General features: G+C 41.8%; 1 protein-coding gene across 1 annotated transcript; it reads right to left on the reverse strand.

The window, feature by feature from the left end:
* Positions 1 to 2,249: 2,249 nt before the first annotated feature.
* RTCB (RNA 2',3'-cyclic phosphate and 5'-OH ligase) lies at positions 2,250 to 25,047 on the reverse strand. Its single transcript, XM_049884276.1, has 12 exons — positions 24,874 to 25,047; positions 22,768 to 22,846; positions 21,148 to 21,215; positions 19,950 to 20,049; positions 17,607 to 17,763; positions 13,369 to 13,525; positions 11,610 to 11,769; positions 10,214 to 10,389; positions 9,514 to 9,702; positions 8,514 to 8,624; positions 7,042 to 7,161; positions 2,250 to 4,247 (listed from the first exon to the last, which is right to left on the reverse strand). Exons 1-12 carry the CDS (start codon positions 24,964 to 24,966, stop codon positions 4,140 to 4,142), a joined length of 1,518 nt encoding a protein of 505 aa, XP_049740233.1. The 5' UTR covers positions 24,967 to 25,047; the 3' UTR covers positions 2,250 to 4,139.
* Positions 25,048 to 25,110: the final 63 nt, after the last annotated feature.

Below are 25,110 nucleotides of genomic sequence, written 5' to 3' on the forward strand. Positions count from 1 at the left end.
GACAGTGTTGCCCCTGCTTATTTTTCTAAAAATTTTATGGGTTTAATTTTCTTATTTAGGTCCTTAATTCATTTTGAATTTGTTTTTGTGTATGGTGTGAAGCATGGATCCTGTTTCATTTTTCTGCATGTGGAAACCCAATTTTCCCAGCACCGTTTATTGAAGACTCTTCTTTCACCATTGAATGGACTTGGCACCCTTGTCAAAAATCCATTGACCATAGATGTGTGGGTAAATTGCTTTTGTTTTAAAAGCATGCACATCTGTTCCACATCCCCAATGACTGTTAAGTTCTTAAAGGCAAGGAGTAACTTAGTCTCTGTGAACCCCGTTAAGGTCCTAGCACAGTGCTTTGTCCACAGTAAGAACCAAGTATTTGTTGGTTGATAAAACACTGATTTGGAGGCTGGAGCAAAGGGTTTCCCTTCAGTAACTTGGACCAGTGTCTTGGTGACTGACTGTACAGTTTTTCTTCCACTCTGGGAAAGAAACGTCTGGCAACTGAGGTGAAGCAAACCCCACAAAAACCTTGTCAAGCTCAATGTGCTTGAACTCTACAGGAGGGGCAAATGGTTCCAGGGTCCTGGGGTCCTCCTGTTTAGAGGGCTACCTGGAATTTACTGATTTGTGGAGTATAAAACAAGGCAAAAGGAGAGGCCTACGGAACAGAATAAAGCAGAAAAAAACCCTTCAGCTTGCATCACAGAATCCTAGTGGCTGTCAGCATCTCTGATCTGCCTCAACACGACCAAGCAACAGGACATAAAGTCTATCAACACTGTGTTAATGTCAGTGCTTTTGAGAATATTACAAACAACTTTAGAGGCCTTTAAAAAGGGTCCAAGATGGGTACAGTAAGACATGCTTCATGCTTGAAAACCCAGACAATGCTCCAACAGGACTGTTTGAAAAGGGAAAAAAAAAAAAAAAGCTGTATGCACTTACACAGCCTGGGAATGCCCGCCCTTCTAAAGGCTCTGCATTAGTTTTTTTCTGGTACTTGTATTGAATAGGAAAAACAGCCCACATGGTTAAATGAAGCTGTGCAACATCAGGAAAGCAGCATTAAACTTGACAGTCAAAAAGCCTGTCCCCCTTGCCCAGCTTTGTCACTAGTTGGGTGCCCTCAGACAAGCTGCTAGGCCTTTCTGAGGCTGTGCTTTAATCTGTAATGAGGTGATAATACCTACCTTCACAACCTCATTAAATCCCAGTGAATGGCTCACACAATCCTCCCTCCCTACTTCATTAAGGACCAAAAATGTTTGTGAAAATGTTTGATAAACTGCAAAGCACAAATGATGGTAATCTTGAACGTGTTAAATACCTGCAATGTGCCTGGCATTGATCTACTACCTACCTGCAAGGCTCAACTGAAATCGTCACTCATGCTTTCCTTTCACATGCCCCCTTATAACATCATCTTTTTGGATCACTGGGGTTTCAGGTATCAGTTTTAGAGCAAGAATTTTTAATGATCAAAAATCTATCAAAAAAAAAAAAATCTATCAAAACCACCTGGCATCCTCTATATTCCCTGACCGATATTTAACAGCATCTTCAGACTCAACAGATCCAGACAGACGCAAAGGCTTCAGGCTCTCTGGACACCATGCGAATGCCACGTGGTCAAGCACTGCAGCACATGCCAAAAGGACTTAAGAAATAAGACAGAATGAGCTGAGTGGTGCACTGGAGTATCAGGGACAGAGTGGTAAATGTTTCAGCAAAAGGTGATACTGCTTGCAGAGAATTTTCAGAAATGACAGAAAAGGTATAAAATGAACATGAGGAAAAATATAATCTTAAGCAGAATAGGAAAAGCTGAAAAAGCATGCTTAGTTACCTGGATTTAAGATTTCAAAGGTTACATGAAGTATAAAGACTGAAATGGGAGCATCTTAAGATCTGCAAGACACTGTTCAGTGTTACTCCCTTGCTGCTCCAGGAAATATTCATGCACAATTAGAGAGAACGAATGAGTATCTCTATTTTTGTTTATGTCTCATGAACTGGTTTTCCCAACGATATGCTGATGACATGAGTGGTAATGTCAGGGTTTTTGAGAATGTGAATTATAAACCAAACTTCAGAGGCCTTTAAAGTGGCCCAAGATGTGCAGTTAAGACACGCTTCATGCTTGAAAGACCGTGACAATGCCCTTTTGAGAGGCATTCCTAGGTCACACACATGTGTCCAGCCATGGAGTTTGTTTACATGGGGTAATAAAAACAATTTTACTTCAGCTTCAGTTGAACATTTATTTTTAAGTGGCTCCTCCCCACCCCCATGGGAAAATAACATCTTTAGAACAATTTCTTTTTTTTGAACTTGAAGTATTAGACATTGCTTTCTATGGTTATGTGTAGGGCCAAGTTCACTGGAGAAGCTACATACAAGAAAAGTTTATTGAAGCAGGAAACTCCATGGCATAAACCATCCTTTTCCTTATTTCTGCCTTCCTACCTGCTCCCGTCTCCAGTCCCCAAACAGTAACTTTCAGAGCACCTAATAAAACTCAGTTGTACGTATTTAAGACGATCTAAGCATTTCCCGCACTGACATCAGTTAGCTTTGGGCGGGCCCCTTGCTTTGAGTTAGGTTTGCCTGGTGTGTCATTAGGTAAGCCCAGCTATGCTGAACCTATATGCAGACACTCCAATCTTGCCTCATCTGTAGAAAATCTAGCGCCTGCTAGGGCCTGCAAGTGCCTCCTGGTGTTTGGTCGTAGGTTTGCATCCTAAGTCATCTGTGTACAAGTGGCTGATGCAGTATGAGGACATGAGTAATCCATAAAGATTGCATTAAAATTTCTAACTTACTTATACCTTTCAAACTCTACCATCGAAAAAACATTGAAGTTACTGAGTGCTCCGAGTAAAGAAATGGTATTTCATGTCTCATACAATTTTCTGGGTAAGTCTACTCTTCCCCAGCCTTCTAAATGGCAGTACCTAGAAGATACCTCAATGGGGGTTTTACGTTGAGGGGTAAGTCTTAGGAAAGAATATTTTTAGGCCGAGTCTCCAAAGGCAGCCTGGGAGAAAATCAGCGAAAAGCCAACACTGCCCAAAGTGAATCAAGTACAAATACTAATTTTCTTAAGCTATAAAATACTAAGCACAACATATAAATATATTGTAACTTTATTAGATTTTTCTATTTTACTGGCTGTTCAGACTCAACCAAAGCTTCAGTAACCTGTAGCTATGGTCCTTTAACTCTTCAAGGTGTCACAGTACGTAACATGAAATGATTAGGTGGCCCAAGACTAGTCGACCTAACGTAGACCAGCCATTAATGCCACAACTCTGGTCACTTAGTGCTTTTATAATAATTCAATCAGGAAATGTAAAGATACTTGGTATAATGTGTGGGTTCTCTGCTACTGCTGTGCATGGCATTATTCAAGAGGAGTTTGCCAGGCCAGGTCTAATCAATGGCAGATTTTGATTAGGTGCCGTTTTGCAGGTAAGCCAAAACTCTGCCTTGTATTTAGAATGAGAAGGTAATAAGCCTCTGAAAAATTCCCCCCCTTGGGCTCCTATTCCTATGCTTCCACAACCACTCCCTCAATTTGTCCAATTATCCATTCATCTAATACCCCAATTATCATCTTACTTTGCAAGTGAGAGTGGTATCTAGAGTTCTGCTCAGCATGGGGGGATGGCGTGGGTAGGTAAATGGGTGGATGAGTGGACAAACTGAAGAAGGGACAAGAAGAAAGTAAACATTCCAAAATTTTCTTGTTTACTAGGATATCTTTCATGACACTTCTTGAGATGTAAACAGAACCTGGTGTAAGGAAATTAATTCTGACTAAAAATTTTATGACTGAGTAAAGGCAATTTCTTAACCCATCCCCAACTCCTAAGAGATTTTCCTAAAAATCTATGGCCAACCAAAGAAGAAGTTTATCTGCCCCTTTCCAAATGGGGGCGACGTGACTCCTCCAAGGTAACTTCCAACACTGGCCCCAGAGAGCAGCAGCCTCCTGTCAGCCATTTGGGTCAGGAAATTAGGGCTGCACGCTTTGGAAACGGCCAGGTCTCTCAAGTCTGAGGTCTGAAGAGCGTTTCAGTCCACTTCCACTTCAGGGCTGGTGAGGGTTAGGGTGTCGGGGGGCCCTGGTCAAGGTTCTAGCCTTTGATAACAGCAATTGGCCTCAGTTTGATGGTCTTCTTACTGATTCCAGCATCATGGCAGGTGTTCACCACATCTGTTACATTCTTATAGGATTCAGGAGCCTACAAGGGAGGAATTAAACACTTTAACAGTCCACTCAAAACGGAATCTTTAGAAGCATTAAACTTCGCTGGTAATTAAAGAAATATAAATTAAAAATACTGACTTTTTTTTGGGGGGGGCCTATCAAATTAACAAAGATTAAAATAATGATTACACTTAATGTTGGTATATCTTTTCTATTATTTCCCAAATTTTCTCCGAAGAACATGTATTACTTGCATAACTAGGAAAAACAGTAAATATTACTGAATAAAACATAAAACATACACACCAATACCTGACTGAAAAGAAATGCGCCAAACCATTATGTTAGTGGCAATTATCTCTGGATGGTGGAGTTACTGGTAATTTTAACGTTCTCTCTTTATAAATTTCTACAGTTGCCAAAATTACCACAATGAACATATACCCAAAACCCAGTGCTGTTGAGTCGCTTTATACTACCTCTATAATAAGAGAAATTAAAATATAAACTATTACTTGTGTGTGTTTGTGTGTACAGATAGATTTCTCTGGGTTCCTAACAAGACCCCCAACCCCCCTCCCTCCCACCCACACTCACTGTCTTGCCAACTTTAGAATTCATCTCATCACACAAACTCTTTACCCCTCATGTCAACACAAGCAGCTCAGGCCTCTGAGACCATCCCAACAGGGCTCTGTATACACTCTTCTTGTACTATTCCATTTCCTTTCAGTTTCTGAAACTTCTACTGTGGCCTTGGGAACTCCTTCCAGTGAGTCAAGTGCAAACTCCCTTCCATCCTCCCCCTCTGCTCTGAACATTCCCTTCACCCCCCTGTTCCACTGAAACATGGCTCCCCTGAGAGTATTGCATCCCCCTCCAGCTTTTCTGAAGTGGTGGCTGTTTTCCTTCCCAAACGGGGTCATGCCGTTGGACTCAGAAGTGGGATAAGTGTCCTTGCTCTCCATGGTGGTTTCCAGGCCATTCTCCCTCCCTCCTCCCTAAGACCTCCCAGTTTTGAATCTTGTAGTCATCATATTAAACCACCTACCACTTCTTCTTGTTGTAATTATATACTAGACTGTGAATCACTCTCCATTACTATTTGAAGATGGTCAACTCTGGCTCTCTGCCACCCTCTCCTGCTCTAATTCTGAATGATTTCAATACCCAGGGAGCGGATCCTTCCGGTACATTGATTTCTGCTCCCCCAACCATCCACTCTCAGGGTCATACCAGAGCCTGTCATTACCAAGGATCACAACTTCTCTGTCATCTCAATTCCAGGCACCCCAGGCTGGTGACCATAGCCTAGCTTTCCAGTGCACTCCCCCTTGTAGCCCATATCCAACAATCCCTTTGTATTGCCCTCAAAAGCTTGCTCCTTTCACTGTGCCATACCTGCCTGGCCAAACCACACATCTGGTTAAAGCTAACTGAACCACCTAATTTATGCCTGCATCCAATCACTGAATTCAAGTGGGCTCTGGGTGCTGCCTGACAATCATTTGAAGTTCCACTGGGCCAATTACTCTCTCTCAGTTGACTGTTTCAGACCTGCTTGCACATCCCCTTAGGTACTAACATGTTTGCTATTACACTGAAAAGAATAGAAGCAACCAGAATACAATTTCCATAAACTTTCTCTCCATATCTTCCCTGCCTATCTGCATTTGTGCCTTCTCTTCTTTTAACAAGAAAGCACTGTCATACCATTTGATGCAGTAATTCTACTTTTGGGATCATACTGTAATTATTGAACATTTGGAAAAAAGCTTCATGCATGAAGATACTCAGAGCAGTTTATATTTATAAAACAGCAAAAATTTATAAAACAGCAAAAATCCTTCTTCTGTCAGGATTACAGACTAGGAAGCCCTATGGGGCAGTTCTACTCTGTCATATAGGGTTGCTATGAGTTGAAATATTTAACTGTTCACTAACATGAACAGAAACGTATAGCACTCTGCTGGGTGGAATATTCAGCAATCATTAGAAAACAACACTTATGAAGTCAATATAAACTAATATACATTAAAAATGTACTCCAAAATGTTTGTAAACTACCATTACAACTAACTTAAAAAGATCTTACAGGAAAAAATAGCAGTGAGTATCTCCAAACGGAAGTGGTAGTTGCATTAGGGGAGCCCTGGTGACACAATGGTTAAGCACTTGGCTGCTAACCAGAAGGTATGAGGTTCACATCCATTCAGGGGATCCATGGGAGAAAAGACATGATCTGCTCCCGTCAGGATTACGGACTAGGAAGCCCTATAGGGCAGTTCTACTCTGTCATATAGGGTCGCTATCAGTTGGAGTTGACTTGACTGTGCACAACAACAACAGCTGTGTTAGGGCACTGAGCTTCTTGATGACCATCTTTTCTCTTAAACATTTTAGGAAGGAGTTATGTTGCTTCTAATTTAATTATCTGTATGTGTACATATACATACAGATAATTTAAATCTTTACTGCCCTGTGAATCAAACAAAACTACATTTTCCCAAACATTTCCTCTCCTTTTCAGAAGATTGCTTCCAAGCGTAAACAGTAAGTAAACAGTTATGCAAAAGGAGGTTTATAATGTGTTAGTTCAAACTACCTTTAAAGTTTAACATGTACACAAAGACTGTACATAGGCGGTAAACATTTTTATGGACTTGGCTTATAATAATCTCCAAACCAAAGAGCAGACAATGATAAATCCTAAATGAGGCCATTTTAAGAAACAAACCGTTTCTAATAATACCAAAAACTGTTGTTTCAGTATGTTGGCACAAACTGTGAGTAGTTTTCTGCTGAAAAATTATAAAAATTTCACTTACCTCTTCCATTACTAGTTTGGGTGAGGCCACACGGATTGCAATTCCCATATCTGCCAATTTATCTAAGACATCCTGGAAGTCTAAATTACGCCGAGATTTCGCTCGAGACAATGCACGGCCCTAGAATGGAAAAGGATGAACTTCACTTTGTACACGACAGCTGCATGTTATGCTCGATCCCAGCAACTATGGGAATCCTTAGGAGTCCCTGATCCGTTCAAGCTAAAAACAGTTAATAAAAAACAAATTTGTTCTACTGTACCAAACTTATTATGTGTCTTTTGTTGTAAATAACTTCATATCCTTTTGGAAAATAAATTTCTACTTATACAAAAGCATTTTGTATTTAAAATGAAGTTCTGTGTATTTGTAACTATTGTTGAATTAATGATGAATTCAATATAAATATAATTACTAATTATCAAGAATATGCCTGTTATTAAAAAACTTTGTGCTCTTTGCGGGGTTTAAAAAGGTTTCTCAACCTCAGCATTACTGACGGTTTGGACCAGGTAATTCTTTGTGGGGGCTGTTCTGTGCATCCCTGACCCCTACCACTAGATGTCAGTACCAGCCCCCTTTGTGACAATCAAAATTATCTCCGAGGAGTGGGGCAAAACTCAGATGTTGTCAAATGTCATCGAGTGGCGGTGGCACAAAATCCAATTGAGAACCACTAGGAAAAATTGTAGTTGGGAAGCAGCTGGAAATCAGAAGGATCAGAGAAAAAAAAAATGGTTAAAACGTATCTTTGAGGGTCTGTTCTATGAGAAGACTATTCTGGACGGTTTCTATTTCCCACTCCAGTACCAGCTAGGCACTCTGATGGCTTAGGACAGGGGCTGGCAAACTACAGGCTCGAGGGCCAAACTGACCTGCAATCTGTTTTTGTAAAGGAAGTCTAACTGGAATATAGCCATGTCCATTCTCTTTATGGATTTTGTCTATGACTGTTTCCTTACTAGAATAGCAACGCTCAGTAGCTGTGACAGAGACTATATAATCTACAAAGCTTAAAATATTTACTACTTATCCTTTACAGAAAGTCTGCTGATTCCTGGCTTAAAAGGTAAGAGGCAACATGATGAAATGGGTGTGCAGACCAGGCCCAGTGGGCTCTGGTTTGCAAGCAGGGGACACCTCCCAGATCTTGAGTGGATCATCTGGTAGGAAGGAGCCAATTTGGCAGACGACCAGCTCCAGGGAATCACTAAGATCTGCAGTGATGTCAATCTGCACCCGCTGCAGCTGTATCAGTTATCAATGGTAAGCTCAGCTAGTACGACAATTTTCCAGGCTGGATTTTCTGGACTTGCACAGATGAAGAACAGACCTTCACTCTTAAAGTAGGAGACTCGACAGACCCAAAACTCCACTGTGTTAATGATCAGTCAGGTACATTTGCCTGTTCAAACACAAAATCATTACTAAACTGAAGAGACCCATTTCTAAGTAGCTTCCATTTTCCTTACCGCTCCGTGACAGGTGGTTCCAAAGGTTTCAGTCATGCCCTGTTCAGTGCCAGTAAGTACATAACTGCAGGTTCCCATGGTGCCACCGATGAGCACCGGCTGTCCAGTGAGCTGAGGATGCACACACGTCAGACATGTTAGATTTCAGAAAAGCCTAAGTTTTAATGCCTGAGATATGAATTTCTCCTTGCACTGTGGGACTGTAGGAGAACCCTGGGCCTCTAAACCCAGTGCCTCGTACACTGGTATTAAGAAGTTATGTTCATTCTTTGATAACTGGCAAGAGGGAGGGGAAGCAATAATGTGAGGACCAGCAAAGATGCAGAAGACGGACTGAATGTAAAAGCAAAGCAAAATACCAATGTGTAGTGAAGAGTTACTATAAAGACCATCCTGGGCCTCAGCTTTCTCATCTATAAAATGTGAGGGCAGGCTAAAGGCCTTTCAACTCTGCTACAGCCAGACACCTGAAAGGTAAGAGGAATTCAACAGACAATTCAAGTTTAACCCTGCCTTTGTAATATTCTAGAAAGTCATCCAGTAATTCAAAGGCCTTAAGAAGATTATCTGAATTCATTTCAACCCACTGCCGTAGAGTCAGTTCTGACTCACAGCAACCCCTGAGGGTTTCTAAGGCTGTAAATCTCTACGGAAGCAAACTGCCACATCTTTCTTCCTCGGAGCCACTGGTGGTTTCAAACTGCCGACCTTTCGGTTAGCAGTGGATTGCTTTAACTGCTACACCGCCAGGGCTCCTCCTAATTCATTTTAACACAGTAAAATATACCTCAACGGCAGTTTTAAAAGAGCACAATGCAAGCACAAACGATGCGGCGGGGGGAAGGGGGACAGTCACTGCTTCAGAGAATGGGAATCACGGTTCTCAAGGGAAGAGAGACTGTTTTCTTTTCATTAACTGCTGTGTTTGTAAATTCATCCATATGTAGAATTATCTAAACCACGCCTCCAATCTTAAAACCACAAGTGCAGGGCTCTGTACCTGGTAATCCACGGCAATGAGGGGGTGGTGAGGCGGGAAAGCCCGGGTAGATCCCTTCCTGTGCACCAACAGCGTCCTCTCCTTTCCGTCCACAACGTGCTGCTCTATCTTGGCAATATTGTGAGAAACATCATAGATCACATGTAGGTCCAAGTCATCAGGGGTTGTGTTGAAGACCTTGGCAAAGGCCTAAGACAAAAAGCTTCACTTAAAAGCAGCCAGAACTCTTCAGACTCTATCTTATTGATTTTAGCCAGTCTATTCTTGAAGGCAGTGAGGGGTTTAAGAGTTCAAATGTGTCGTACTGTTAACTGCATAAAGGACAAAAACTGCCTCTGAGACCATATAGTCCATTCTTGGGTCCATAAATTTCAACTTTGGTTGAAAAGCTGCCTGGCTATTCTTGATCCCAGCACCTTCTCAATCTCAGTGAATGGCACCTCTGTCTACTCTGTTGTTCAAGGCAAATTCTGGGAGTAATTCTTGATTTCTCTCCTCCGTTACACTCCACACCCAATACCAATATCCTGCTGATTTAGTTTATGAAGACACCAAAAGCTTGGACACCTTCCCAATATTCTATTTTGTTATGTATATTTCCAGAGCAAAATCCCACAGGCTTTGATTTGACTATTCTATGTTTTCAAGCACTTAACTTCACCATAACCAACTAGGACTAAAAGAGCAACTTCAGCAGCACCTGACGGGTTAAGAAGGTCATGGAGGAGCGGTTAACCCAGGCATAGTTCCCAGCTGCAGCCATTCCCTTCAGGTAGTCCTGACCCTCCGTGGAAGCGATTCGAGCACATGCCAGCTGACGGTCATTGACTATAATCTTGTCTCTCTTCATGGCTTTTTCCATGGCTACCAGTGCATCTGGAACCAGAGAGAACAGACCCACATCAGCCAGGTGTCCCTTTACAATTCAGATTTACTACACAAAAGTAGGCTACAGTTAAACCCATACTACAACAAGAAAAATACAACTTTCCCTGTAAAGTATTTCTGAGCCCATCTGTTTGCTCAGTCAAGACTTGGTTATTAACAACGTTCTCAGTTAGAGTCCTATGACACACGCCATGTGGGTTACAAAGATAACATCTGCCCTCCAGGACCTCTTGGCCTTCTAAGGGGAAGAATGAGATGTGTACATAAATAGCAATGACCTGGTCTTAGTTACTGTATTTCCTTCTGGATGAGAATGAATGAGAATAGAAGAAGTAAAATACATTTCATTACCATCAGGGTTTTAAAAAAAGAAAAATTTTTTTAGTGCCTTAATATAAAGGAGCTAGAGACCAGTTGCTAGATCTTAGCTCTTCTGTAGGAGATTCAAATCCATGATAAGGTGTAGAGCACTGTATTTGGGAGAATGTTAAAAAACACTAGTCAGTGCTCCCTGTATTTGCTAGATTAAATACTCTCCAGGCCCAGCCTAGCATAAATTATTGAATTCTACAAGGATGAAATGCACAAACAAGACTAAATGATAACATTAGATTTATTTAAGCTTACAGTAATTTCCATGTAAGTATATAATTTCATGTATTTCCAAACCCTCTCATACACCCTATGAGCCATCCAAAGTAACCTGCCCACTCTTGTCCTGTCTCCTGCTTTTGTTCATGCTGTCTTTTTGTCACAACTGCCCTTTGTTTGACTGTCCAAACTGCAAGGCCAGGCTCAAATGTTCTGTGCATGAAGCCATCCCTGAAATCTTTTTCTAAAGTATGTTATATTTATTTTCTCTCTCCAGTAGTACTAATTCCTACTTTTTTTTTTTTTTTTAAATAAGTATGACTCACGAGACAGTTTGAGGGCAGAGTGCTGTCTGAATCACTGATTCCATCATAACACAGTACCTTGCAGAGTAGGTACCCAATATATATTTGCTGAAAGAAGGTCTACTTCACAAACTCCATGATATCAGTATTTTCTCACTAAAAAGTAACCAGTAATGGTAAACATGACAACTGGAGCCAACAATTTATCCAGTGTTTACTAAGCATCAGGCATTGACTTAAGTGTTTTACACATATTACTTCATTTAACTTCCCACAACACCACTGTATGAAATAATTAGGTACTGAATATACCTGTGGCTACTTGGTGGCCCAAGCCTCTGCTTCCGCTGTGGATCATCACACACACCTGTCCCTTGTGGTCGATGCCCATTTTCTTAGCAGCATACTCGTTGAAAATCTCATCCACAACCTGGATTTCTGCATAATGGTTGCCAGCTCCCAGGGTCCCCAACTGCAAATGTTAAGAAGGTCTGATAAAATGGCTTCTAGTTCAGTCAAAAAAAAATCATTTTAAAAACAAAGAGTTGTAAAAGCAAGACGTAACAATTCCCAAATCGTGTTTTACAGAACAAACACATTTCTAAGCTTCAGAAACGCCTCACTCATTTAAAGCAATATTCCACACAATGGAACGAATGTAGGCAAGCTCCTGAAGTTATTATAAATCTAGTTAGGGTACACATACATGAAATACGTCACAAACCAAGACAACAGCGAAGATCATTATGTGGCTCATAGGACATTTTAAATGACACGATGAGAAGGGTTAAATTTTGTGATCGACTCTGGTAAATGGCATCTTAGAAAAGGTCCAAGTTCAAATAGGATTTTTGAAACATCTGAGTTTAATGATGCTCACCATTACCCGTCACTGAAAAACTATATCCTATACCTGAGGCTGGGCACCCCTGGTTGGCACAAGTAGTTAAGCGCTTGGCTGCTAACCGAAAGGTTGGCAATTTGAGCTCACTCACAGGTAACTTGGAAGAAAGGTGTGGTGATCTACTTTTGAAAAACCAGCCATTGAGAATCCTATGGGGCAGCACAGTTATACTCTGACATACATGGGGTCACCATGAGTTGGAACTGACTCAATGGCAACTGATCTGGTTTGGTTTTGGTTTAAAATTGAGGCTAACGGACGATTTGGAGAATCAGAGTGCCCTGCTGGGAGAGACTTTAGAAGCCAACTACTTTTAACTATCCCAGTTTCAGATGAGGGAGTTAGATCCAGAGACAAAGAGACATGCCAAGATCACAGTGAACTAGTGGCAAAGCCATCACAATTAGTTGGAGCCCTGGTGGCAAAGTGGTTAAGAGCTCGGCTGCTAACCAAAAGGTCAGCAGCTGGAATCCACCAGGCACTCCTTGGAAACCCTGGCGGGCAGTTCTACTCTGTTCTACAGGGTTGCTATGAGTCGGAATCGACTCGATGGCAATGGGTTTGGTTTTTTTGGAGTGTTCTTATCTCATGAATACCACTCACTGACACGGTGTCCCACTTTCCATCTCAAATCGCAGCAAGCACTGGGCCCAATTTATACATCGTCAAAGTCTATACTGTAAATACGTAATGTTGGCATAAGTTATAAGCCTTATATCCCATTTTTTCCCCATTCACTTCTAACTCATGACATTTTGTTTTATTTTACAAACATTTCCAACCCCCTGTCATCTTTTTAGAATAAGAATGAGGCATAAACAAAATAGGTTTCTTCCTTCGACCCAGAAACCCTCATCCATTTGTTTATTTATTGTGGTAAAATACATATATATATATATATATACACACACCAAAACATTTACCAATATATTTTTCACAGGTACAGTTCAATGACGTTATGTTCATCATGGTCTGCAACCATTATCACTATCCTTTTCCAAATGATTCCACCAATTTGTACTCTTTTTAATATAACCAAGAAAACCAAACCCACTGCCGTTGAGTCAATTCCGACTCATAGCGACCTGGGGATATATGGAAAATAGAATTTTTTTCAAACAAAAACAAAGTATAAACAAACAGTGTGTTGCCCTCGAAGAGACTTACCTGAGGGAGGCCCCTTTTTTTGGCCCTTGCAGAAACCTTGTTGGGGTCAGCCTGCAGCATCCTTCCATACTCCTCACAGTGCTCCTTGTCTTCGGCCCAGGCATAGCCTTCTCTCAAGGACCAGTCCACACCCATCTCCAAGGCCTCCTCCAAGTCTCTGAAGTAAGTAATAAGGTGCTAGTCATTTCACAGCAAAGGAAGGTCAAAACCTAAGACTGCTCCAGAAGATAAGCTAGATAAGCGGGATCTCCTAAAACTTAAACACTTATGCTCATCAAAAGACTTCACCAGAAGAGTAAAAAAGAGAACCTACAGACTAGGAAAAAATTTTTGGCTATGACAAATCTAACAAAAGTCTGATCTCTAAAATCTACAGGAAAATCGAACACCTCTACAACAAAAGGACAAATCGAATTAAAAAAACGGGCAAAGGAAATGAACAGACACTTCACCCAAGAAGACATTCAAGCGGTTAACAGACATATGAGCAAATGCTTGCAATCACTAGCCATCAGAGAAATGGAAACCAAAAATACAATGAGATACCATCTCACCCTGGCATTACTGGCACGAATCAAAAAAACAGAAAATAACAAATGCTGGAGAGGCTGTGGGGAGACTGGAACTCTTACGTGCTGCTGGTGGGAATACAAAATGTACAACCACTATGGAAAATGGTATGGCTCTTCCTTAGAAAGCTGGAAACGGGAACATCATATGATCCAGCAATCCCTCTCCTAGGAATATATCTTACAGAAATAAGAGCTGTCACATGAATAGACATATGTACACCCATGTTCACTGCAGCATTTTCACAACAGCAAAAAGATGGAAACGACCTAGATGCCCATCAACAGATGAATGGATAAACTGTGGTACATACACACAATGGAATACTACACAACGATAAAGAACAATGATGAATCTGTGAAGCATCTCACAACATGGATGAATCTGGAAGATATTATGCTGAGTGAAATAAGCCAACCACAAAAGGACAGATATTGTATGAGACCACCACTGTAAAAACTCACGAAAAGGTTTACGCAAAAAGAAACAGTCTTTGATGGTTACCAGTACTTGCCCAGGGCAAGGTCATGGAAGCTCCATAGACACATCCAAACTCCCTGAGGGACTGAATTACTGGGCTTAGGGCTGTGGGGACCATGGTCTTGGAAAACATCTAGCTCAATTGGCATAACAGTTGATAAAGAAAATGTTCTACATTCTACTTTGGTGAGTAGTGTGTGGGGTCTTAAAAGCTTCTGAGTGGCCGTCTAAGATACTCTGCTGGTCTCATGCCATATGAAGCAAGGGAAAGTGAAGAAAACCAAAGACACAGTGGAAAGACTGGTCCAAGGGACCAGTGGACCGCAACTGCCACAGCCTCCACCAGACTGAGTCCAGCACAACTAGATGGTGCCCGGCAGCACCGACTGCTCTGACAGGGATCACAATAGAGGATCCCGGACACAGCTGGAGAAAAATGTAGAACGCAATTCTAACTCACACCTACACACAAAAAGACCAGACTTACTGGCCTGACAGAGACTAGAGAAACCCTGAGAGTATGGCCCACAGACATCCTTTTAACTCAGTAATGAAGTTAATATTGAGGTTCACCCTTCAGCCAAAAAATATCAGGCAGGCCCATAAAACAAAATGACAGTAAATGGGCACACTAGCCTAGTGGCAAGGATGAGAAGGCAAGAGGGGACAGGAAAGTTGGTAATAGGGAACCCAAGGTTGAAAAGGGGAGGGTGGTGACATGTCGTGGAGTTGGTAACCAATGTTACAAAATGTGTACTAATTGTTTAATAAAAAGCTAGTTTATTCTATAAATCTTCATCTAAAGTACAAAAGGAAAAAAAAAAAACTAAGGGTGATCACATCCCCAAAGGGCAATCACATCTCCAAAAGGCAGAGCAGAACACTAAATTTATTGACTAGTTCCAATAAAGCAAGTATTGCTAGGGGCTAGATAGAGCTTACGTACTCAGTAACTCAAGTTTATGGAGGGAAGCAGTTTGATGAATAATTGCAAAATCATTTATGCCCTTAAGGAACTCTGGTGTACATGTGGGAGTTAAACACATAAGTAACTGTAATATAAAATGGTAAATGCCATATTAGGAAGGACTAGAATTCTACCTGGGAAACCCTGGTGGTGCTGTAGTTAAGAGCTACGGCTGCTAACTAAAAGGTCAGCAGTTCATATCCACCAGGCACCCTTGGAAACCCTTTGGGGCAGTTCTACTCTGTGCTTTAAGGTCGCTATGAGTAGGAATTGACTCAGTGGCAATGAGTTTATAATTCTACCTGACATTTATAAACCCCTTGTACTTCTTAAAGCATTTTTACATTAGATTTGCCTCTCTGATCCTGAATTCTGTGAGGTGGTTCTCAAGCAGCCAAAGAAAATTTATAAACATAATCATGTAGCAGTATCTACCATGAACTTTATCAATTACCTGCTTTCATTAATAATTTATGAAACATTACAGTCAATGATAAATTAAAGGTATCTAAATTTCCTCAAGGAGCCCTGGTGGTGTACTGGTTAAGAGCTTGGCTGCTAACCAAAGGGTGGGTGGCTCAAACTCACCAGCCACTCCACTGGAGAAAGATGTGGCAGCCTGCTTTCTTACAGACTGAGGCCTTGGAAACCCTTCGGCGCAGTTCTACTCTGTCCTATAGGGTTGCTATGAGTTGGAATGACCCAGGTTTTAAGACCCACCCCCACTCTGATAGAAGCACCACGTGGCTTTATTGCACCCGCATTTTGAAGCTGAGGTAAGCATACATTAAACCGTTAGAGAGGAAAAGCTTTGACCTTCATTTCAGTCAAGGCCTATTCCAAAACACTACAAAGACTGTATTTTCAATGTTCTTTCCCCATGACCCCCACTCCCCCATATGACAGACTGTTTCAAACGCTGCTGTTGCTGGTTGCTATTGAGTCAGTTTGGGCTTGTGGAGATGGCGTGTTTCAACCGTTACTAAAATTCCTATCTAAAATATCTGTAAAGATGCATGGAATTTATGTTCCATGTATGCTTTTCAAAGTGGGGCTGCACATCAGGGTCACATGAAGCCACAGAACAAGCATCTTCCAAATTTTCCAGGAGTGCAAATTTTACTTCTTTACTTTGCGGGGTGCAGCTGTAGTACGAGGTAATAGCACCTTGATAGAAAGGCCTGCCAATTTATTGCCACAGATTCAGCTACTGAAAATCCCATGGAGCACTGTGCTACTCTGACACAAATGGGGTTGCCATGAGTAGCAGCTGACTCGATGACAACTGGTGGTGGTAGTTGAAAACATTCTAATGTTAGCATATGCCTATTTGAAAAAAAAAGTAAAATTCACATGAATTTTAGAGATAAAACAGAAGACTGCAAAGGAACATACTTGTTGGGCACACTCTTTGCTATTGAAGTACCCTACGAAGTTTCAGGTGCGCTGCTTTACATAAGCTACGACACAGCACAACTGTCAACGGCCACCTGAACGGTATACTGTAGCTTTGTGATTAATTCTCTACTTTAGAAATATGTAACACCCTAGCTGAAGAACAAGAAGTCCTGGTGGCGCCATGGTTAAGCACCTGGCTGGCAACCAAAAAGTTGGTGGTTTGAACCCACCCAGTGGTTCTGTTGCAGAAAAGACCTGGTGATCTGCTCCTGTGAAGATTTCAGGCTAGGAAACCCCACGGAGCAGTTCTACTGTCATATAGCATTACCGTACGTTGGAACTGACTCGACAGCAAACAACAACAAGCTGAAAAACACATTCTATCGTCTAAGATGGAAGGTTCTGGATGAATTTATCAGGTTGACTGACAAAAGGCAGTGGAGTTCAGAATACAGTGTCTCAAGTCAAAGGATCCTTGGTTTGAACTAATTAATTATTTCTCTAAACCCGTTTCCTTATAAATTAGGGATAACATTAGGATTATCTTCTACATGAAATATGATGCAGGTACACTATGGCACAGGGCCTTACATATAGCAAGTGCTCAGTAAGCATCAGTGGCTATTGTTCCATTACAATGAGTATCAGTTAACTAAAGTCTCTAATAAACAAGGTGGACCTAGCACTTAAACAATTTGTTACCACTTCCTAAAAAGTGCCTGAACACTCCACCACCTCCCAGGTGTCCCACACTGGCTGTGAATGCGATGGCCATTCAGTTATGACCGCTCTCATTCCATTTACTGGAAGCTTGTGCTCTTACTTGGCATTCATTGGGATGACACCTTTTGATCCCACCCCAACAGGAATGTGGTCAAACATAGCTTGGGCAAGTTGCTCCTTCACAGGCTGAACATCACTTTCATCTAAATTGGTTCTCAGCAAACGGACACCACAGTTGATATCAAATCCGACGCCACCTACAGAACAGAGAAAAGTCAGTCAATTAACAAAACCAAGCGGTTGGGAATTGCTACCTACAGCTTCTATTAATATAGGGTTAAAAAAGACAGTCATTTTAGTGAAGATAACTATGTTTTACAGTGCCCATCAAAATGGTTTTGTCGGGGAAAGTTTGATGACACCAAGACAATCAAAAGTAACAAACATATTAAGGGTAATTTATGGGCCAGGAAGGCAGTAATGAACAACCATTAAGGAACACCTAGGAGAGATGAGATCAGAATGTGATTTAGGTGCCTTTCTTCTTGACCACTCTTGACAGAATTATAAATTCTATTAATCTTTCCAAACAACCAACTTTTGACTTTGTTGATCTTTCTATCGTGTATCTATTCATTTAGTAACATTTGCTGTTATTTCACCCTTTCACTTTGTGTCTAATTTGTTGTTTTTTTCTCTAACTTTTTCAGATGAATGCTCAGGTACTGATATTTCCGCTTTTCTTTTCTCCATTTGTGCATGTAAGGCTATAACTTGCCACCTAAGCAGGGCATTAATAGTAACCCACAAATTTTATACAAAAGTATTTTTTACTAAAGGAGCCCTGGTGGTGCAACAGTTAAGCGCTTGGCCACTAACCCAAAGGTTAGTGGTTCTAACCCACCCAGTGGCTCTGGGTGATCTGCTCCCGTAAATATTGCAGCCAAGAAAACCCTATGTGACAGTTCTACCATGTAACATGAAGTCGCTATGAGCTGAAACCGACTCGACAGCACCTGACAACATTTTTTATTAATGGAATCTCTGGGTGGTGTAAATGGTTAAGTGTTTGGCTACTAACCAAAAAGCTGGCAGTTTGAATCCACCCAGAAGTACCTCAGAAGAAAGGCCTGGTGATCTACTTCCAAAAGATCACAGCCATTAAAAACCATATGGAGGGCAGTTCTGCTCTGCAACATTTAGGGTCACCATGAGTCTGAACCAACTCGACAGTAACTGGTTTGGTTTTATTAAACATTAGAAAAACGTTTTCTAATTTGTTATTTTTCTTGCACTACTGGTTATTTAAAAGCATACTGTTTGATTTCCAAATATATGACTTATAGTTTTTTTTTTTTTGACAATTTCCAACTTAACTCCAGAGATAACACCCTCTGTATCAGTGGTTCTTAGAGTGTGGTCCAGAAATGCCTGGGACGTGGGAGGGAAAGACCCTTTCAGCTCTGTAAGACTTAACTTTTATAATACTGCTGAGACATTATTTGCATTGTAAATTCTCATTCTCTTACGAGTGTAAAGTTTCCCAAAGGCTACACAATACGTGATGACATCTTTGTGCTGATGGATAACGAAACATGTACTTGTGTATTCTTGTTTTTATTTCTAGTATGGCAAACATTTATATTCACCCAGCCTTTCTAGTTATCTTCAGTTGGGGATTGGTCTGAAGGAACTTAGTCTACCACTGCCAAAGGCAGTACTCTCAAGATGCAATTTAAACTTTCATTTTTAACTCAGACCTTCAGAAAGCAAAGATCTCAGTTCTGGCATGGAATGCTGTCAGTGAGAGAACCCCACAGCAGAAAAGATGCACAGGAGATGAGTAACGATGAGAATAAACACTTACTGAACAATTCCTACGTACCTAGCCCTGTTCAACATATTTTACGTGTTTTTACTCATTCAATCCTCGCAATAATGCTATGTGGTAACGTTATTAGCCCTGATTTGCCCATGAGGTAACTGAGACATGAAGGCAAATAATTTGCCAGAAAAGTGCTTCAGTTTGTTTTGTAGCCTGTACCTGAATGTTGCTGTTGTTGTTAGGTGCCACTGAACTGGTTCCGACTGATAGTGACCCTATGTACAAGAGAAAGAAACACTGCCCAGTACTGTGTCATTCTCTAATTGTTCCTGTGTTTGAGCCCATTTTTGCAGTCATTGTGTCAATCCGTGTCTGAACAATGCCTGGCATATAGTAGGAGCCCAATAAATTTTCAATAAATATATATGCTTTGTTTGATACTTAATAACCTCTGAGTGATCATAACCAACTCTCTCAGCAAATGAGAGGAAAAGAAATGACAATATGATGACACTGAGAGGTATACAAAAAGAGAAGCTGTGCCTTGTTTCAGAAAGATAAGGCTCATGGAGAGAGGCCACAAACCTGACAGCAGACATGTGTACACAGTGAACTTACCTGGTGAAACCACTGCGTCAGGGTCATTCATGTCAAAGGCTGCCATATTTCCAATAGCAAACCCATAGCCTGAGTGGACGTCTGGAAGACCAATGGAACGCTGAAAGAGAACCAGAAGATGAAACAGAACTTTCTCACTCTGGCACTGATGGACCCAATAGTGGTTCCCAAAAAGGCTGCAGGCTGAAGCTTTCCCAAAAACCAGATTCCATTTCCATGAAATCTCTATTGGAGGAAATTAGGTGTGAAAACTCCTAAGCACAAAGCAAAATATATGAGAAAATCCTTTCCATAAAGTCTGACCACTAACTAAGAAACCCCAAAACAGAAAAGCTTCAGAGTAACATGATGTAAGAAGACCGTATACCGACTTTAATGTATTATCACATTTTACAGGTGATCTTAAAGCACTGATAAATTGTGCTCATGTCAGTTAACAGAAGGGGAACAATCTGTGTAGGTCTGGAGCATTTAAACCATCACAGACAAATGTAACCCATTTGATCTTATGAATATACTTTCAAAATCTGGAGCCTGGAGAAGGATTCCAACCCAGGAAGAACGTGGGTCAAATACAGAAAGATATGGAGACATCTTAACACTTATGATTTCCTTAAATGCACAAGCCAGGTCATTCTATTTCCCCCACAAGTGGCCAGCACTGCAATTGGCCTAAAGACCTCAAAAAACTGTTTGCTGAATAGACAGATTCTTTTCCAACATCTACCTCTAATGGCAGAATGTGAATGTGGGGTTGCACCATCCAGCTGTCCACGTTATTGCCACCACGCTCCTTTTCCAATCATGTCCAGAAGAGCTATGCTGCCCTCTCTCCCTCCACTCAGACTTAACCCTTAAACCCTTTTCTACTTATTCTCCAACCCTCCTCTTGAACAGGGCTACAGTGAAACTTACGATAGCGATACACTGATCTAGGAGTAATGGTGTATTACGAAGAAACAAGAAAACCTAAGAACCACTTCTAAGTTCTTGAGAGTGCATAGGTTCTAGCCACAGGAACCAGAAACTGAGCTGTTATCCACACTAGATGACTTCTTTAAGTCCACAGTTATTTCAAGATATTCGAAGGTCACTGCCTAGGTGACACCACTATCAGTCAAGCATGACCTCATATTCACCCAGTTAACAAACTTTCAGAGTAAGAAATAAAAATGATTAAGACTCTGGACTGACTCACATGAACAATCCCAGGCAGGGCTGCCACATTGCCAATCTGTTTCATGGCTGGCAGGAAGCCACCAACACCTGGAGATAAAGATTCAACATTAGGAAAGAAGACATGTTTGATTTTCAGCATTAGGTATACTCATGCATTTCTAGATTGCATTAAATGAAGGGGAAGTGGATAGGGCCACTAAGGCAACAAAGCATAAAAAGATGTCTGACAGAAGTGGGAGGGAGCTTCTCGAAGGAGGAGTCGTATACCCAGGAAAGGTGGTGAGCGCAACCGACTAATCACACATGCTGCCAGGGTTCTGTGTAAGCCACAAGGAAGTCTGCAAATGCTGTCCTGGGAGATGTGAAACATAACTGTTAAACTTTAGTTGTCAATGTAAAAAAATGTAGTCATTCAAAAATTCAAGTTATTAAAAAACAAAAACAACGGTGGTTTTATCTGAAGTGACGAAGAAGGACAATGTGGCAGAGGAGGGGAATTGCTGGGGAGACAGCCGGGGATTTGGGTTTCACTTGGTAGCTGTGTCACCCTAGACCTGGGGAGAGGGGTGCCGACCTAAAATTAGTTTGTTGACCTAAAATAGAAAAGGGTTAAAACTAGATGATTTTTACTCCTCCACCACCGTTAGAAGGAACCCTGTGGCGAAGTGTTTAAGCGCTTGAATGCTGACAAAAAGGTTGGCAGTTCGAACCCTCCTCAGGGGAAAGATGTGGCAGTCTGCTTCTGCGAAGATTACAGCCTTGGAAACCCCATAGGTTTCCTACTTTCCTACAGGGTTGCTGAGTCAGAACTGACTTAATGGCACACACCACACACACACCATTGCTAGAGCATATCAGAGCTTTATACACTTATCTCTAACCCTCGCTGCAGCTCTGTAAGGCTGGTGTAATAAGCCCTACTTCACGGATGACATAACTGAAGTTCAGTGAGGCTGGTGTAATCAGCCCTACTTTACAGAGTTCAGTGAGGCTAGTGTACTGCTGGGAATCTCTGGGTGGTGCACATGGTAAAGCGCTTGATTACTACAGGGAAGTAGTAATGGTTCAAACCCACCCAGAGGTCCCGTGGAAGACAGGCCTAAAGATCTGTTTCCAAAGGTCACAGATTTGAAAACCTATGGGGCAGTTTCCAACTCATGCACGAACTCAATGGCAACTGAAAACAACGGTATACTGGTTAAAAATACTGAAGTCAGACACTCCTAGATATGAATTCTGATTCTATCACCAAGAAGTTATGTGACTTTGGGCAAATTAAAATGATTTAACCTTACCGAGCCATGGATCATGGATCTGCAAAATAACATCTTTCTCTTAAAGTTACTCCAAGTATCATATGAGATAATGCTTGTAAAACACCTAGTAGAGTGCTCACCACACAGTAAGCTCTCAGTAAACGGTAGTTCTTGCTACTACTGAGAAATAAACCAGTAAGCACAAGGCCAAGTGGCTAACTGATTGTGATTGTAAATAGGTAAAGCTTTTTCACCTCATTTCAAGTCTTGATCATTGCTTGACAATATTTCCGTATTTTAAAATTGCATTTGAATTACTGTTTTCTCAGGCCACAGGGAAGACACTGCTTGTACCACCGCACGTGAAACTGTAAGGTACTCACCACCACCTCGGCAGGCATTCCGCAACTCCTCAAACATTAATTTTTCCAAGGCATCATTCACATAGAAAACTCCTTCCACCTGGCACCAAACAAAAAGAAAGGCTATGTTCAAGCAAGTGCACACAACAGACAGGCACTGGTTAGAATACAAACACTGCATGTAGTGCTTATTAATTTTTTTGCTTTACTCTTTAATAAAACACTTCCATGTTACCTTCAACAAGCACAAAACTTCTTATCAAAAACTACACGATGCTCCCATCTTTAAATATACCTTTAAAATGTATTCTGCAAAGTTCACAAATTGTTTTGTGTATAGATAAAACTTTTCTTCCCTTTGTGATAAAGAAGTCTTCCAACTATACCCTCATCAAGGCAAAAGGTCTCAGTATTCTTGTGCTTCTAAACTATCAATGGGTTTTGAAGACACAGAAGAATTACAACTCAAATTCTAAAATAAAAACAAAGTCATCTGACCTTAGTGTACTTTTTTCTGTCTTTAAATCAACAGCAAATTATATTTATTGTGTCCCACGCTGATTTACAAATCTATACTTACATAGGAAACCCTGGTGTCACAGTGGTTAAGAGTTACAGCTGCTAACCAAAAGGTCAGCAGTTGGAATCCACCAGGTGCTCCTTGGCAACTGTATGGCGGCAGTTCTACTCTGTCCTATAGGGTCACTATGAGTTGGAATCGACTCAACGACAGTGGGTTTGGTTTTTTTGGTTTTATATTTACATAAATAATGAGTAAAAATTCTAACAGGTAGCTGTGTGCTCAGTGGTTAAGAGCTCGGCTGCTAACCAAAAGGTCGGCAGTTTGAATCCACCAGCCCCTCCTTGGAAACCCTCTGGGGTGGTTCTACCTTGTCCTATCTGTCCTATAGGGCTGCTATAGTTGAAATCGACTTGATGCTAATGGGTTTGGCTTTTTTGTTTTATATAAAAAACTTCGGTTTTTATATTAAAGAATTGCTGCTGGACAATGACAGTGTGTTATCACACTCTTAACATGGTGGTACTAATTCTCTTTTTCTTCCTTCAGGGACCCTGATTCCATACAAAGATCTGGCCAAATAGAAAACAGCAGAAAGAAGTCTTATCACTGTGGGCTTCTCTCTCCTCTCAGTATTTAGCTCAGTGTTTTTCACTCATAAGGGACATTCGATAAGCGTTAAAATTGAATAAAAGTCAGGATTTTTTTCACGCAGACACAGAACTGCAAACTTTCAGTGCACTTGCCTGGGCATCTTAAAGGATTTCACAGGCCATTTAATAACACGTGCACCAAAACCTCACACCTGCTTTCTTTAACAGAGAATACTGAGCACAAGTGGTGATGAAGCCCAAGTGACACGGTGAGGCCAGGCTTTCACACGTTCTGGGCTTGGGTTCCCAGGTCTCCATATGGGAGGCATCATCAGTCGGAGGAACACGAGCTGAACTGGGCATCAGGTCCTGGCTGAGCTTCTTACTAAGCGGGGAGAGGATTGAGGTCGCTGTTACTCATCTGACCCTCAGAGTCCTTCTTCTGTAAATGTTTTAAAAAACCCACCTCTACCCTGTTAATCCTCTACGCTGCTGTAAGAAACAAAATACTTTTTAACAAAACCCAACTTGGAGCAGCGAACGCCAGTAACTTGGTTCAGCCAACAGACTGTAAGCGTCACGTAAACGAGCAGCATGACTCAGAAGGCTAAGTTCCAGACGCAGCAGCTGTACCCCGATCGGCTGTGCCACTCAGGACAAGACTGATGACGACTCTGAAGCTCAGAGACATTAACACACCCTCTGGTGCTTTTATAAGAATTAACTCCTGTGTGAAAACGGTTTGCAAGCGCCAATTCCGTATGTACTCGGATTCCCCTGACATATGCTGCTCCGCTTGTCCCTCGTGGCTTGGGGACCGCTCCTGTGGAGAAGTGGGGTCGCCGCAGGGTGCGCTACCCCGGGGTCGGGAGGAGCCGGGGTGGGGGCAGTGGCCGGCCCAGCTCAGGGGGGCGCGGAGGAGGCAGGAAGCCGGGCCGGGCCCGGGAAGGAGGCGCGGGGGGGGGGGGCCCGAACCCGGAAGTTCCCGCTGCCGGGTCCCCTCCCCCACTTCACCTGCATGTTAGGCACGAAGCCCTTCTTGATCCTCCAGCAATTTTTGTTGATTTTATCCAAGAATTGCAGCTCATCATTATAGTTGCGACTCATGGCGGCGACTCCCGCGTCCGCTCTGAAGAGATGCCGCGCTATACCGCTGCCTCAGGAACAGCCTTCTGGCCCTCAGAGCGCAAGCGCGGGCGGCTCGGCCGGCCGGGTGGGCAACGGCAAGCGCCGAGGCTCGAAACTCTTTGC

The sequence above is a fragment of the Elephas maximus genome, chromosome 4, assembly GCF_024166365.1.
Source record: "Elephas maximus indicus isolate mEleMax1 chromosome 4, mEleMax1 primary haplotype, whole genome shotgun sequence".
Taxonomy (NCBI): Eukaryota; Metazoa; Chordata; class Mammalia; order Proboscidea; family Elephantidae; genus Elephas; species Elephas maximus.